The sequence below is a fragment of the Amia ocellicauda genome, chromosome 21, assembly GCF_036373705.1.
Source record: "Amia ocellicauda isolate fAmiCal2 chromosome 21, fAmiCal2.hap1, whole genome shotgun sequence".
Taxonomy (NCBI): domain Eukaryota; kingdom Metazoa; phylum Chordata; class Actinopteri; order Amiiformes; family Amiidae; genus Amia; species Amia ocellicauda.
In genome coordinates this window covers 1,866,064-1,881,731 of record NC_089870.1, presented here as the reverse complement: position 1 = coordinate 1,881,731, position 15,668 = coordinate 1,866,064, and the positions used below count along the sequence as shown (strand labels likewise).

The following is a 15,668-nucleotide window of genomic DNA, read 5'->3' as shown; positions in this document are numbered from 1 at the left end:
AAAGGCATTGCAACTAACGCTCCAACCTGATTGAAGATGATTGTTCTTCCACAGTGGGTTAGGGCTGAGTACAAGTGAAGAATGATTACAGGGAATGTGTGGATGTGTGAGTCCGCCCACTGCAAGCTTGATTATAACACACATGATTCTGATAGAAACAACTCCAATTCAAGGCGTATGTGTAGTTTAAGCTTTTACATTATACAAATGTATATGTGTGAAATATATATCGATATCTATATATAGATATAGATAATATCATCGCCATCAATCTATATCAATCCACTGTTGGCTAAAGGTTTCCCTAAGACATTTCCCCTTGCTTTGATCCACAGCATCTCTTTTCCATGTAATGGCTTAGAAGTTTATAATTTCATCTTCCCATCTTTTATGTGGTTGTGTTCTAGGTCTTTTTGCATCTCTTTGTATCCATTCAACCACTACATTTGTGAATTTTGTGTCTGTTCCTTTTGCAATATGTTCCATTACATTTTTTTCAGTTTTCAATTATGTGAAATATTTTGGTTTGTTCTGTGATACATTAATTTCCTTTTCTATCTATTCTTGTTATTCCAAGCATACATCTTTGCATGCTTTGTGTCATGTGTAGTTTCTGTAATATTATTGCAATTAGTGAACAGGTTTCACAACCATAAGTGAGCATTTGTAGTATGCATGGCTGGAATAATTTTCTCTTCATGCAAATAGGTACATTTATTTTCAACTTCAAGCTGTTTCTTCCAAATGCACTTCCGTAACATCCCCGTCCCTGTTGATCTTTTTTTTTTCAGATTTAACAAAGCTTTTTTGTTAAATGAATGTTTGCTTTACTCATTTTAAGTGCATTTTTCTTGATTGCATGCTAGAGTTGTTAAAATTGAATGCGTTGTGTGTGTGTGAAAATATGACGATGTCGCTGGCAAATGGTAAGTTGTTCAAATTGGCTTCGTTTCCTTTTTCCCCCAGTCCAAAGTCTACAACACTTCTTCAATATTTGCCGTGAAGAGTTTTGGAGAGACTGTGTTTCCTTGGCGTACTGCTTACTAATTTTGACCTTGTCACTGTCTGTATAACTGTACATATTTTTGGCTAACTTTACCGATTTACAATTGATCCTGTACCAACAACGACGTAACGCAAGGGCTTCCCCGGCCTGCTGGTCTGCCGGTCCACAGCGTCGTTGTTGTTACGAAGCAGGAAGAGGCGGAGCGGTCCTGCGCGAAAATGGCGCCGGTCTAGTGTAACAACAATGTGGTGGAATTGTTTTTTTTTTTTTTTTTTTGTAAACAAACCAAGAAGAAGTAGCGTGAATACAATGTAATGACGGAAAGCACATCCCATCCACCGCCGAACCACACTGTACCAACATTTTTATTAACAGACCACGAAAGAAGGCGCTTCTTAAAGGTAACTGCGAAAGCGGGAATAAATGTAATGATGCCTTAGTAGACTGGCACCACAGCGTGTGTGCTGGGTAGGTGTGCAGAAAGATGGTTTACCAGTTTTGGGTGGTGATGCGATGAAATCGTATACAAAATCAATGCAAACAGTGATTTGGAGGGGACGAGAAGCAACGCAGGGAAGTTGCATTTTTTAAAAGATCAGATTAATTTAATTTAACTTTATGTTCATTAGCTGTGTAACGTTATTAAGATCGCCCATTGCACGCGTGTTGTAGGGTTTTTAACGCACAAAGACATTTTGAATAAAACGTACATTCATGTGATTATGCATTCAAACTAAAGGTTGTAATTATTGACCTTTCGTGGCGCACTAGATGGCATTTCTTGCTTTCATATACCAGAGTCAAGAGTACACAGTTTTCAGCGTGCCTTGTTTTTATTTCAGCTTTATTCTTAATCACGTTAACTTATTGTGCAGGTAATTAAACTATATTTTTAATGTATCTGCATTCTGCACTCCGATATAGCCTGTTAGAGGTATATGGCTACTAACAATTTTGATCAACATACTCTATTTAGTCCTGCATTTGGCAAATAACTTCTCATTCCCCAACGCAAGTAAGCCTATATAACAAATACATACATTTTACACACTTGATCATTGAAACTATATACCTCTAAATAGTGTGTCTTTTGAACCCTAGTACTTGGTACAATATTAAAAAAAAATAAGACCTCAAAATAATGATACTACTACAAAATACAGCATTTTTTTTTTCAATTAAATTGTGATCAATCCAAAGTTATACTGCTAGGTAGTTATCATCAGTTATGCTAAACTAATACTGTAAACATATCAGTGGATGGTTCCATGCTTGAGTTTAATTACAAAATTAAGTATCTGAACATAGTAACATAAGACAGTTTACAGACGAGAGGAGGTCATTCGACCCATCGTGCTCGTTTGGTGTCCATTAATTTCTAAGTGATCCGAGGATCCTATCCAACCTATTTTGAATGTTCCCCAATACTGATCGCTGTGGAACTCCACTAACAACATCACGCAGAAGCAACTCATCTTATCGACACCCTCTGTTTCCTATACATCAACCAGTTCATAACCCATCTAAATTAAGGACAGAAAACCGTAGACACAGAGAGTTGTCACAATCTGGAACAAACTCCCCAGCGATGTGGTTGTGGATGACAATTTGTGAACATTCAAAAATAGACTGGATAGGATCCAGTTATTAATGGACACCAAACGAGCACGATGGGTCCAATGACCTCCTCTCGTTTGTAAACTTTCGTATGTATGAATATTTTGCACCATATTCCATTAAAACAACGAATCATAACATGTTTTACCGTTTAGTTTTTTCAAGAAATAGTGCGTAAGTCAACATGCCTATCTTGTTCTAGGTTGCAGAATAAATGACACACCAATTGAGAAAGCAAACTGCACAATATATAATTAACAGAACTAACAAATAATGTCAAATGCAAAATAATAGTCAGCAAATTCACAAATTAAAAAATTAGGGGTCTAGTCACCATATTTTACACACAAAGCTACACTTATAAAAAATGGGAAGTAATATGTATAAATTGTTAAAAAAATATAAATACTTTAAATTTTTAATTTAATTAGCTTTGCACAATGGAATCCAATTGTCGCAATTGCTAACTTTCAAAAGCCGACTAATATCTGTTTGAGTAGGAAATCTGTCTAAATGCCAAAATATACTGTAGTAGTAACTTAAGGCTTAATAATATGTTCCTTAAATTAGTTTTTTAGCCCTTATTTGTAATCAATAGTAAATAGTAATAATTTAAAAGTTAACACGAAGTTAAGCATGAGTCCACAGAAATGTGACAACATATTTATATTTAATCAAATAGAACATAATAGCATAAGAGAGTGTCCAATCGAGAGGAGGCCATTCACCCCATCGTGCTCGTTTGGTGTCCATTAATAACCGAGTGATCCAAGGATCCTATCCAGGCTATAAATGCCACACCACCTCCGCCAACGTCCAGACTCGACCGCGCCATAATCATAGTGAATTGTATATTTATGACACAAACTTGGATTCTTGGCTTGTGCTTCAGCTGGCTTTTAATCTGTAGCCTAACAACACATTTATACAACTATATGAATTTTATATACATAGGCTACAGAACATAACCATACATATGTATAGAAAGCAAATGCATGACAAACCAGCGCTTTGCGTTTAATCCGTATTACACAGGTTAGTTACGTACCACTTTGAATAATTATACAATAATTTTGCGCGGGAGCACTTATATTTTGACGTCACCTATCTGGTCTCGATTTCAGTGTACATGGTGCAAGCAGTTTCCGTGTATATAGAGTGTAAATAGCGCAAGATTTGACGTTTTCAATGTAGAGAGTGTTTTTCAGTGATTATGTCCCTAACGGCGCCTCATAATATAGCATTGTTTTCCTGTGTCGCGCAAGCCTGTTTGCGCTTTACAAACCCACTTGCAGCACTCCACAGTGCACTATTATCCCCACTGTTTGAACAGTTTTGCGCAGCTATTGGATGAATGCTCCGTGCTAATATGGCGCAACAATTGGTATATTCAATCTAATTAAGACTTTCACGCAATTCAAATTCGATTGCGTTATGTGCATGTTTAATGTCAGCCCGGAATACATTTGCATCTCACGTTTTCAATCACCGAGTCATTACCATATGTTAATAAGCCACACACTGCATTAAAGGAACACGACTCTGCAGGTGGATCAATGAAGGCAGTGCTGGACTGAGGCGAATGCTCACGTTCTGTTATTTGTACACACGCACACATATACAGTTAGGTCCATAAATATTTGGACAGTGACACAATTGTCATCATTTTGCCTCTATGCCACCACAATGGATTTGAAAGGAAAAAATCAAGAACAAGCAGGAACTAAAGACAGCTGCAGTACAGGCCTGGTAGAGCATCACCAGGGAAGAAACCCAGCATCTGGTGATGTCTATGGATTCAAGACTTCAGGCAGTCATTGACTGCATACGATTTACAACCAAGTATTGAAACTCACAATTTAATTCATGGATGTAATCAATTTATGTTAGTTTGTCCAAATACTTTTGAGCCCCTAAAATTGGAGGGACCACATATAAAAATGGGAGTAATTCCTACACCATTCACCCTATTTGGATGCAACTACCTTCAAATTAAAGATGAAGTGAAGTCTACACTTAAAGCAAATCTCAATTGTTTCCTTTCAAATCCATTGTGGTGGTGTACAGAGCCAAATGATGACAATTGTGTCACTGTCCAAATATTTATGGACCTACAGTGAGGGAAAAAAGTATTTGATCCCCTGCTGATTTTGTACGTTTGCCCACTGACAAAGAAATGATCAGTCTATCATTTTAATGGTAGGTGTATTTTAACAGTGAGAGACAGAATAACATCAAAAAAATCCAGAAAAACGCATTTCAAAAAAGTTATAAATTGATTTGCATGTTAATGAGGGAAATAAGTATTTGATCCCCTATCAATCAGCAAGATTTCTGGCTCCCAGGTGTCTTTTATACAGGTAAAGAGTTGAGATTAGGAGCACTCTCTTAAAGGGAGTGCTCCTAATCTCAGCTCGTTACCTGTATAAAAGACACCTGTCCACAGAAGCAATCAATCAATCAGATTCCAAACTCTCCACCATGGCCAAGACCAAAGAGCTGGCCAAGGATGTCAGGGACAAGATTGTAGACCTACACAAGGCTGGAATGGGCTACAAGACCATCGCAAACAGCTTGGTGAGAAGGTGACAACAGTTGGTGCGATTATTCGCAAATGGAAGCAACACAAAATAACTGTCAGTCTTCCTCGGTCTGGGGCTCCATGCATGATCTCACCTCGTGGAGTTTCAATTATCATGAGAACGGTGAGGAATCAGCCCAGAACTACACGGGAGGATCTTGTTAATGATCTCAAGGCAGCTGGGACCATAGTCACCCAGAAAACAATTGGTAACACACTACGCCGTGAAGGACTGAAATCCTGCAGCGCCCGCAAGGCCCCCCTGCTCAAGAAAGCACATGTACAGGCCCGTCTGAAGTTTGCCAATGAACATCTGAATGATTCAGAGGAGAACTGGGTGAAAGTGTTGTGGTCAGATGAGACCAAAATTGAGCTCTTTGGCATCAACTCAACTCGCCGTGTTTGGAGGAGGAGGAATGCTGCCTATGACCCCAAGAACACCATCCCCACCGTCAAACATGGAGGTGGAAACATTATGCTTTGGGGGTGTTTTTCTGCTAAGGGGACAGGACAACTGCACCGCATCAAAGGGACGATGGACGGGGCCATGTACCGTCAAATCTTGGGCGAGAACCTCCTTCCCTCAGCCAGGGCATTGAAAATGGGTCGTGGATGGGTATTCCAGCATGACAATGACCCAAAACACACAGCCAAGGCAACAAAGGAGTGGCTCAAGAAGAAGCACATTAAGGTCCTGGAGTGGCCTAGCCAGTCTCCAGACCTTAATCCCATAGAAAATCTGTGGAGGGAGCTGAAGGTTCGAGTTGCCAAACGTCAGCCTTGAAACCTTAATGACTTGGAGAGGATCTGCAAAGAGGAGTGGGACAAAATCCCTCCTGAGATGTGTGCAAACCTGGTGGCCAACTACAAGAAACGTCTGACCTGTGATTGCTAAAAAGGATTTTGCCACCAAGTACTAAGTCGAAGGGGTCAAATACTTATTTCCCTCATTAACATGCAAATCAATTTATAACTTTTTTGAAATGCGTTTTTCTGGATTTTGTTGTTGTTATTCTGTCTCTCACTGTTAAAATACACCTACCATTAAAATTATAGACTGATCATTTATTTGTCAGTGGGCAAACATACAAAATCAGCAGGGGATCAAATACTTTTTTCCCTCACTGTAACTGTATATCTCATTAGAAATCACATCTGTCATAAGTCCACACTGTGCAGTGCACTTTCTGGACACATCCTGAATGTTGCCATGTACAGCTACAAAAATAGCAGAATCACACATAATTTCAGCCACCGTTTTGCGCCTTGCATACAATTAAAGGGTGAACGGCGCAGAATGGAATGGAATGGAATATGGCAGGGGATAAAATCAACTTTTTTGGTCACTAACCACTGTGTCTGGTAGAAGGAAAAAACTTACTAGCCACTTGGTATTTTTTTCAGCCAAAGACAAACATCACCAAAATGCAAGAGGGTGCATAAATGTGTGGTGAACATGTTAAAACGTGACATTTACTCGGGTAATTAATCAATCATTATAACAAAAGCTAATTGCACACCTGTATACACTAGACAGGTGTGTAAGAGGGAAAAGGATCTGGATAGAAGAAACATGCTCCCACAGTTTCTACTTGCAAGTGTTATAAAGTCTTTGATCAAAACATTGCATTCTATTGAATTATAACACTTGCTGGTAGAGACTGTGCAGGATAATCTTTTTCAAATTAATCAATCACATATGCAATAACATGGCAGCTAATGGGGATCTGTATAAACACACTAAACTAATACATGAGAAGGGGTGTTACATGGTGACACATTATTGCTCTTCATACTCCTCTTCCTCTTCAGTGCTACTCCCTTCTCTGGGTTTCTGCACGTCATTAAAAGGATGTCATTGGATTGGCTAGATATTCATATAGTCACAGTCTGTGGTTGGGTAAAAAATATATAATCTCTAGGAATGATGACAGACAGTAACATCCTTTCCATCGGTCAATACGATGCACGCCAGCAAAGACGCGATGTAAACAAACCGCACGCTTCTCTTCAGCAGAATCTCCACTACACAGCAGAAAATGCATGTCTCTATCACAAATCGTTTCCCCAGAAATTAATGCTTTGTAATTCATCCAATTGATGAATACTTATCTAACACAACAACTTTGTTAAATAAATATCTATGTAAAAATACATTATTAGAAGCCTTATGGAAATGGCATAAAAGCAGACCTGTCAACTCTCACGCATCTCGTGTCAGACTCTTGTATTATTGTCCCGACATGAGCACAACTTTCTATTGACACAATTTCAAATGAACTATAAAGGTTGTGAATATTTGTTTTATAAAGGAATATTTTGCAATTACAGCTGTATTTGACCAACCAATATGTTTTTCTTTTTAATTTTGTATACATTTTCATTCAATATGCCAGTTTAGCAATGTGAGCTGCAATGAAAATGTCTTAACATTAGCATCCTTGTGGCAATGTTTTCCAGTCACAACAGCGAGATACAAAATGTATAAGATCTATCTAGCTAGCTAATTGATATAATCTACTTGACTAAACGAAGACTGTCTAGATGCCATATATTTTCAAAAAACAGCCACTGGCTAAATCTGCCCGCATTTGGCGGGTGGTGGGTGTTAATTTTATTCCCTGGAATATGGCAAATAATGTGCATTTTTTGCGATTTTTTCACTCAAAGCCCTCTGTGCAGTGCGTAAACCCTACGGATATCGAGCCCAGACTGTTTTATTAAGGCTGGATGTGTCCCCTAGGGGTCTGATTGGTCCACTGACCAACCTATTAGGTTGATTTATGTATTTTTGTTTTATAAATAACCTTCCTACCTTTCCATTTTATTCCTCTATTCCACTTTGATTCAGTGCCAAATTTGCTAAACATTTTCAAATTGTTTGACAAAATTATGGTTATCCATAGCTCACTTGTCACTTGCAAGACTTTCAGCTAGATAATTACTGCAAGAAAATTCTTAAAGTAATTTTGCTATGGAATATAGAAAATAAAACACTTTCAAAATCGTCCAAAGCAAAGAGTTTGACCTGGGATGAAGCCGAATGTAACAGCCATAGAAAGCACTTCTGTCCTCTGATTTGATGTATTAAGCACAAGTGAAACTTGATTCTGCTTTGAATCCATTTGTTAAATCAGTTGTCCTTGTATTTCCTTTCAAAGTGTGTCAGTGTGCTGCCTGGGTGCCACTGTGGGGGGTTGCCAGAGCTGAGAGAAATGCCAGGAATGGACAGACTGTCCTTGCTGGGACTCAAAATAGCTGTAACCCTGGTCACGAGAGAGGGGGAGAGGGACAGACATTAAAACCAAGCCTTAATTCTTGCAAGGATATTATATCGGGCTGACCTACTGTACAGCTTGTGAAAATCCATCACATTAAGGGAATACTTCAAATCGCTTTGGTTTTTGCTTCATTTCCCTTTTGGGTGTGTTCTCTCTTTCATGTAATTTATGGCTTTGACTTTCAAACTGTCTATGGAGTCCTACCATGTTAAAAAGAACAGGACAGACATTAGATTAGACATTACCAATGCTACAAATTACATCACAAAGTACATCAGCATGAATGCATTCAGTAAATTCATTTTTGGGGGTAAATAAAATGTGATAAAACTAGTTTTGGAGCCTTCTCCCTTGTATATGGCAATGCTTTGTATTTGCAAAACAGACCACAACACAAATGCTGAAATGTTTTTTTGTGTGTGTTGGGTCAAAATAAAAAATATAAAACAAGGAGTCTCCTGAGTAGTGCTCAGCTGTTTCAAAGTCTCTGCTCAGAGTGCAGGTTGAGCTCTATTGTTCACACAGTGCAGGGTCTGGTCTGGATAACATAACTTTCTGCCAGGAAGATATCCAGGCAGATTCATGTGAGTGTCCTTGCTTTATCAGTGAAGACTAGATGGGTCTTAATAAAGGTAATCCTTCTATACTTCACTGGTTTATGTTGTCCCTTTATACTATTCAAAAGTATTTGATCTGACCCAAGGTGTCGTCTGTGCTCTTAGACTGTTTTTTTTTATCTAATTGGGCCACGGGGGATTTATTTCTTCTTTGTGAAGGCTATGATGTAGTTTGCTTTTAAAATAGTTCAGCAACTCTCATGTTTTATACAAACATGAGTATTCTGAAAGGTTTAGGAAAACATATTTTCAGAAAAATATTGTTGTAATAAAAGGAACACCATCACCATGGCTGGTCATGTAAACAGGATTCCCTTTCTGTTTGTTTGCCTGAAAATGTATTAATTGCCCCTTTCTGGTTTGCCATTTTTTCCCTTCACTGATAACTTTATCTATACCCACTTCATGTCAGGTTTGCTTGTTTCTTATGGATACTGAATGTTAGATTTTCACAGACATTCAGTCTTGTCCAGACATGATACAGTACCCTTCTCTTCCTGCTGTTTTTCAAAGCGAGCTTTGTTTTCCAATTTTATCTTTCTTTGGCACCTGTCCACACATACAGGGGTTCAATATTGCAGTGTGAGTGTTATCCATTTGACTTGTTTGTTGAAGATGACCTTATCACTAAAACATTAAATTATAGTACTCTCAAATGCTCCAACTGCCCAATCTGTATGCTAAAAACACATCAACCCTTTATGCTCCCTCCCTTTTTGTAAAATAATACAGATCCAGGAGGTAGCAATCGCCCTACTTGAATTACAAATTTAAGATGGTAAGATCTGAAAGTAGGTTTGAAACAGAGCATGCTATGATGTGTCCTTTTTGTGGGTGTGTATTTTCTGTTTCCACAAGGTCATGGGTTGATACCCATCAAGAGGATCCAAAATGGGGCGAGAGCGGAAGTGCATTCTCTGCCACATTGTTTACAACTCCAAACAGGTAAGAGACAACCATATTGAATTTGTAATGTTGATGCTTTGTACTTAACTGTATTCTTGCACTTTGTATTGTACTTTTTGTTGTAAGTCGCCCTGGATAAGGGCGTCTGCTAAGAAATAAAAATAATAATAATAGTATTATTAATAATAATAATAATAATAATAATAATAATATTATCAATAAAAGATACAGAAACTGATCACCTAGCACAGAGAGGTCTGCTTGTCAGATACAATAGAGACATGTTTCAAATGTCATTTATATCCCTATGAACTAAGATTTATTTTTATATTTTGTTTCATTTTATTCATTTAACAAGGACAGTATACAAATTGTGACATAAATGAAAAAAGGTAGCTGAAAAGGTAATTTCCATTTTCATTTCCTGCTCCTATTATTATTGTAACTTATTCACCACGACCTGATGGCCCCCACCCCGCTTTCATAGGAGATCGACGAGCATATGAGGAGTATGCTTCACCACCGGGAGCTGGAGAACTTGAAGGGGAGGTGAGAGAGACTTATTTTCTGCTGCTTTTCGTCATTTATTTGATTTTGGGACTACCCAACTATCCTGTCCCCTGAGAACTGTCTGAATAGACAGACTTTGACCTTTCATAAGATTGTAGCTACCCTTCCACCTCTCCCAGGTGTCTGACGCCCTAATTGATCAACCAATAAGGCCAACCCCTCTCTGGGAACAACACTTCAGCTATGTAGCTAATTCAGGGCAGGGCTGGGCAGCCTACATGACATTGATTAACATTACTTAATGGTGTAACACTTTACACATGCACATTTCTATGGAATTCACATTGGTAGAGGTTGTTGTGGGGATGGTTGTCTGTACCTTACTGTACACCAGTTCCTGGCATTATGAATTTTCAATAAGATTTGTGTCTAATCTGCAGTTTTTACTCCAGTTACAAATTGTGGAAAGGAGCAGTTGGCAATACACATGTCCTAAGAACACATTTGTATTGTCTTCAGGAGATACATTTTGAGGATAAGATCAAAAACTTTTGCAATTGGCAAAAAATTACAGAGGCTTAAAATGTATAGCACTGTACTGCTGGTATTTAATATTTATTCATCTTATGCCTCCACAGAATATCTGGAAAACAGTTTGTTTTCTGATCTGTATCAGATCAAGTAGCCATTGCTTTGCCCTTCATGGGTATTGAGTTTATGAATATAGCTATCAATAAGAAAACTAAAGTAGTAAAGAACCCTGATGCTGTTTATTAAGATAAATTGTCAAATTTGAAGATGATACAAAAATAGGTGGCATTGCAGATACAATCTCGGCAGCACAGGTTATTCGAAGGGACTTGGATAAGTGCAAGGTATGCATGCAGGTAACAAAATGTCCACTATAATTACACTATAGGAGGAGTACATTTGATTCAAGTCTTCAAAATAATGATAGGCATTGATAGGCAATGGCCCCTTTATTTATTGTTCTTATCTGTGCTCTTTGGAATCCTGACATTCTTGAATAGGGAAGGGGGAGGAGGGGAGGGGGACTGCAGCTGCCCTATCTCCTGTTACAATGGCTCCAGGATTGGTCAACAGTGGTGCCTGATCAGCACTAAACATAAGGAGGGGTAAGGGGAGGAGTTGGGGGCTTGTATGTCAGATCAAATGCAGACACAGTCTCTGGGCAGCTCCAAAGCAGGTGACACCATCATGGGAGCACGCTAGGCTGGGCGACACTGAGCGGGTGCTCGTGTGTGCTCCTTTATGCTTGCCATGCCTCCTATCCTGCTGGGATTTTGAAGTCAACACTTCAGGAAGATATCAACATCATCTCCCTGTATATATATGACAACAAAAAGTAACATTTGCCTCCTGAATGTTGGGAAATCTTTGCAGGATCAAAGGAACCGTGGATGGTTATACATCCCCTCTCCAGTTAGATCTTTGCGAGACCTGCGTAAATCTGTCAAAATCATAACCAGAAGGGGAACTTGGTGCAGGCTGCCCAGGCTTCATCCAAACCATGCCAGTGGGAAGTATTGACCGCCCCCTGTCCCCTTCCTTTCCCAGGGACATTGACCACGAATGCCGGGCGTGCAGAGTGACAGTTGTTGGCCTTACCGCCTACGCCGACCACATTTCCAGCCAGCTCCACAAGGAAAAGGTGGAAGAGAAGGAGAGGGAGGACGAGGGCAAGGACGACTCTGAAGAAGAATACTTTGAGGACGACCTCATCCAGCTCATCGAGAAGCGCAAAGAACAGATCCGGTAAGCAGCTGTTAAAGCCTAAAGTCGTGCGTGTGCATGTGCTTGTATGTGCAGTTTGAATCTGAAGTGTTTGTCTTAGTCAGTCAAGAGAGGTTAGTAGTGGATGTAACAATGCCAACCCTAGGTAATGAACGAGTTCACTGTATGTGGATCTGGTTTGTGTGTGATCTTTTGGACTGTTGCGCACAGGACAGTTGAATCGCAGAATGATCAAAGTTATTTTTGGTACAATATTTGAACAACTTAATACCGTCTGTAGGTAAGAGTTTCAGTTCTGGCCATAGGTGTGGTCTTTAGTGAACAAATAAAACAATTGTGATGGGATATTGATTAGTAGAGCAGTAGAACACGCCACATTTCAAGTATCTGATGCTGTAAAGTGACTACCTGGCAGACTTTCAATCCAACAAAGTAATCTTGATATTTTTCATTGTGGCCCATCTTTATATTTAACCCATGTTCTACAGTGCCGTTAACATATCGATACTGTTTCATTATCTTTAGATTACATATTAAATAAACTTGACAGGCAAAAGTATGATTTATTTCTGACACTTTGTTTATAATTTAAAGTAGTGATAAGACAATTGCTGTATTTAATAAGTTTATCAGAATGAAACAAAGGAGAACAAATAACAGAAAAAAATTGTGAAATAGGAGTGAAAGCAGTTAATTCATAATTATTTTATTTATTTATTTCTTTTCTGGAACATTGTTTAAAATTACAGTGCCCTGATAGTAAAAGCAAATTGAAACTTACTGCGACACAAAGGCAGAGAAGATATTCAGTAGATGAGCCATGACCATTTAAATTAATTTCTCTTGAGGGGTGAGAATTCTGTGTGTGTAAAACCAGGTCCCCAAGCCCTTTATTGGCATATTGTATAGCTATACAGTGGTCTAATTTAAGGCCAAACTGCATATGAAAATGGCTGCCAGTATCACGAGACAGAGCGTAAAACGTCTATAACTAGAGTCATCATTTGATATGCCTAAAGAAGCAGCCTTCCAGCTGTTAGCATAGGGCACAACACCCAGCTGATTTGACTACACAATTTGGTTTGTGTGCAGGGACAAGGTAAGCTGGAGAACTAGTTATGTTGAATTTGGGAATTAAAATATATATTTGAAATGGCTTTACATTTCTTAAAAAGACAAATGAATAAGTAATATAAATAGGGCTGCAACAACTAATCGATAAAATCATTGGCATCAAATTTCATAGTCGATTAGTTGGGTCTACCTGGGACGCAGCTACTACCATTATTTTTTTTTATAATAATAATTTTAAGACTGCAGCTAACCCCGTGGAATGCCTTCTAAAGTATGGGAGCACTTTGAATACGTAAATAGAATAACATCTACTGCAAAATGTGCTAAGCTGATCTCACATGGCGAGGGAGCACGACAATGATGCTTGAGCATATTGAATTAAAAAATATAGATATATATTAATTCAAGACATTTGAGTTTCGTTTTGAGTTTGCAACGGGGCTTCTGAAGAAAAAACATCCCAAACAAACTACACCTCACCATAAAGATACAAAATCATAATGCAAGTTTCAATGTTAAACTACATCAGACAGTAGGCACCATTCATGCCCAGCTCCTCTGCGATAGCTTGCCGTATTGTTTGTCTATATTTATTTGCTCTGTTGTATAGTTCTTCGTGGTTAGACATGCAGATGATAAGCTTTTCCACCAATCCATGGCCTCCTCCCTTGTTTGGCAATTTTCAAATAACTGTCTAGATTGGGTTGAAAAACAAAACTTATTTTTTTTTTTAAATTTTTTTAATTTTTAGAAACATTTTCATGTTTAGGGCACCTTAAAGTTTGGCATTCAAATATTGGCACATCATTTTTTTTATTTATTTATATTGATTTTTCTTTTTACCAAATCCCTCCCTAACATCACATAACCAACACTTATTATAAAATAGTTAAATCTGATGCTGCTAATGTACAATATGTTTTGTGTTTGTGTGTATATATATATAAATATATATAAACATTTTTTTTTTCAGGTTTTATATCATAACCGACACCCATCAATCATTTTATTGTATAATTTTATTTATTTTATTTTGGAAAACACGATTTATGTTCTATGCACAAACTTTATATCTATATAAAGTACTGTAGATGTAGAAAGTAACTAGAGTATTATATTATATTTTCCTGTTATATTTTGCATAAATTATATTTTTCATATGAGTGTTGGTTATGAATGCCTGGTGTCAGTTATGGCATCCTGATGTTGGTGATGACAATTCGTTTTTTTTTTTTTTTTTTTTAATGTAGGTCTTGGAAATAAGACTACCACATTTTACAAGATTAAAGTAAATAACTAATTCTTATAATGCATAGAAAGAAAGAAAACAATGTTTGCATAGTAGTTTGATCTACGTGAGGTTTATGAGCTGTAATTTTAAACATATTGCAGGTATGTCCAAGAACCTGCATCTCATTAATCCTGAAATGAATTAAATTGGCACATTTCATGGCCTTTTTCAACAAAGAGGTGGTGTGCAGAGACCAAGACAGGTTGTTGGCCACATGAACTCCCAGGAACTTAGTACTCTGTTCAGCTTCCACAGCAGTTCCATTGATGAAGATCGGGGTATGCATGGGCCGTTTCTTCCTTAAGTCAATTATCAAGTTAGTTTTTTTGACATTCAGTACAAGGTTGTTGTTTTTGCACCAGCCTGTGAAACTGTAAGCGTTCTCCTGATTATTCAGAATCAGACCCACCACTGTTGTGTCATCCGCGTACTTTATGATGTAGTTCGTGTTCCGCATTGCACAACAGTCGTGAGTCATCAGGGTGAACAGAAGGGGGCTCAGGACACACCCCTGCGGAGATCCAGTACTCAATGAGATGGTGGATAATGTGTTGTTGCCTACTCGCACAAACTGAGACCTCTCTGAGAGAAAGTCTAAAATCCAGTTGCACATTGAAGTGTTTAGTCCAAGTGAGCCAAGTTTGTTGACCAGATGCAGGGGGATTATGGTGTTGAATGCCGAGCTAAAATCAACAAACAGCATTCATACATTGGTGTTCTTTTTCTCCAGGTGTTCTAGGCTCAGATAAAGTGCAGTGGATATAGCATCCTCAGTAGAATGGTTTGGGCGGTAGGCGAATTGAAGTGAGTCAAGTAAGGAGGGGAGGACAGATGTAATGTAATCCTTGACTAGTCTTTCAAAGCACTTCATCATTATGGGAGTAAGTGCTACCGGTCGATAGTCATTTAGACTACTAACTGTAGGTTTTAAAACATGATGGTGCAACTGCTTGACTCAGGGAGATGTTAAATATGTCTGTTAGGACATGAGTCAGCTGGTCCGCGCACCCCCTGAGCACGCACCCCGGTA

General features: G+C 38.4%; 1 protein-coding gene across 1 annotated transcript in view; it reads left to right on the top strand.

Moving 5' to 3' along the window:
- Nucleotides 1–1,213: 1,213 nt before the first annotated feature.
- The window catches only part of LOC136717220 (zinc finger protein 106), a 59,291-nt gene continuing 44,836 nt past the window's right edge, over nt 1,214–15,668 (top strand). Inside the window, exons 1-4 of the mRNA XM_066694731.1 lie at nt 1,214–1,407; nt 9,961–10,047; nt 10,496–10,557; nt 12,097–12,294. Of these exons, the coding sequence (XP_066550828.1) occupies nt 9,994–10,047; nt 10,496–10,557; nt 12,097–12,294 (314 nt within the window). The 5' untranslated portion in view covers nt 1,214–1,407; nt 9,961–9,993. The remainder of the gene's footprint in view (nt 1,408–9,960; nt 10,048–10,495; nt 10,558–12,096; nt 12,295–15,668) is intronic.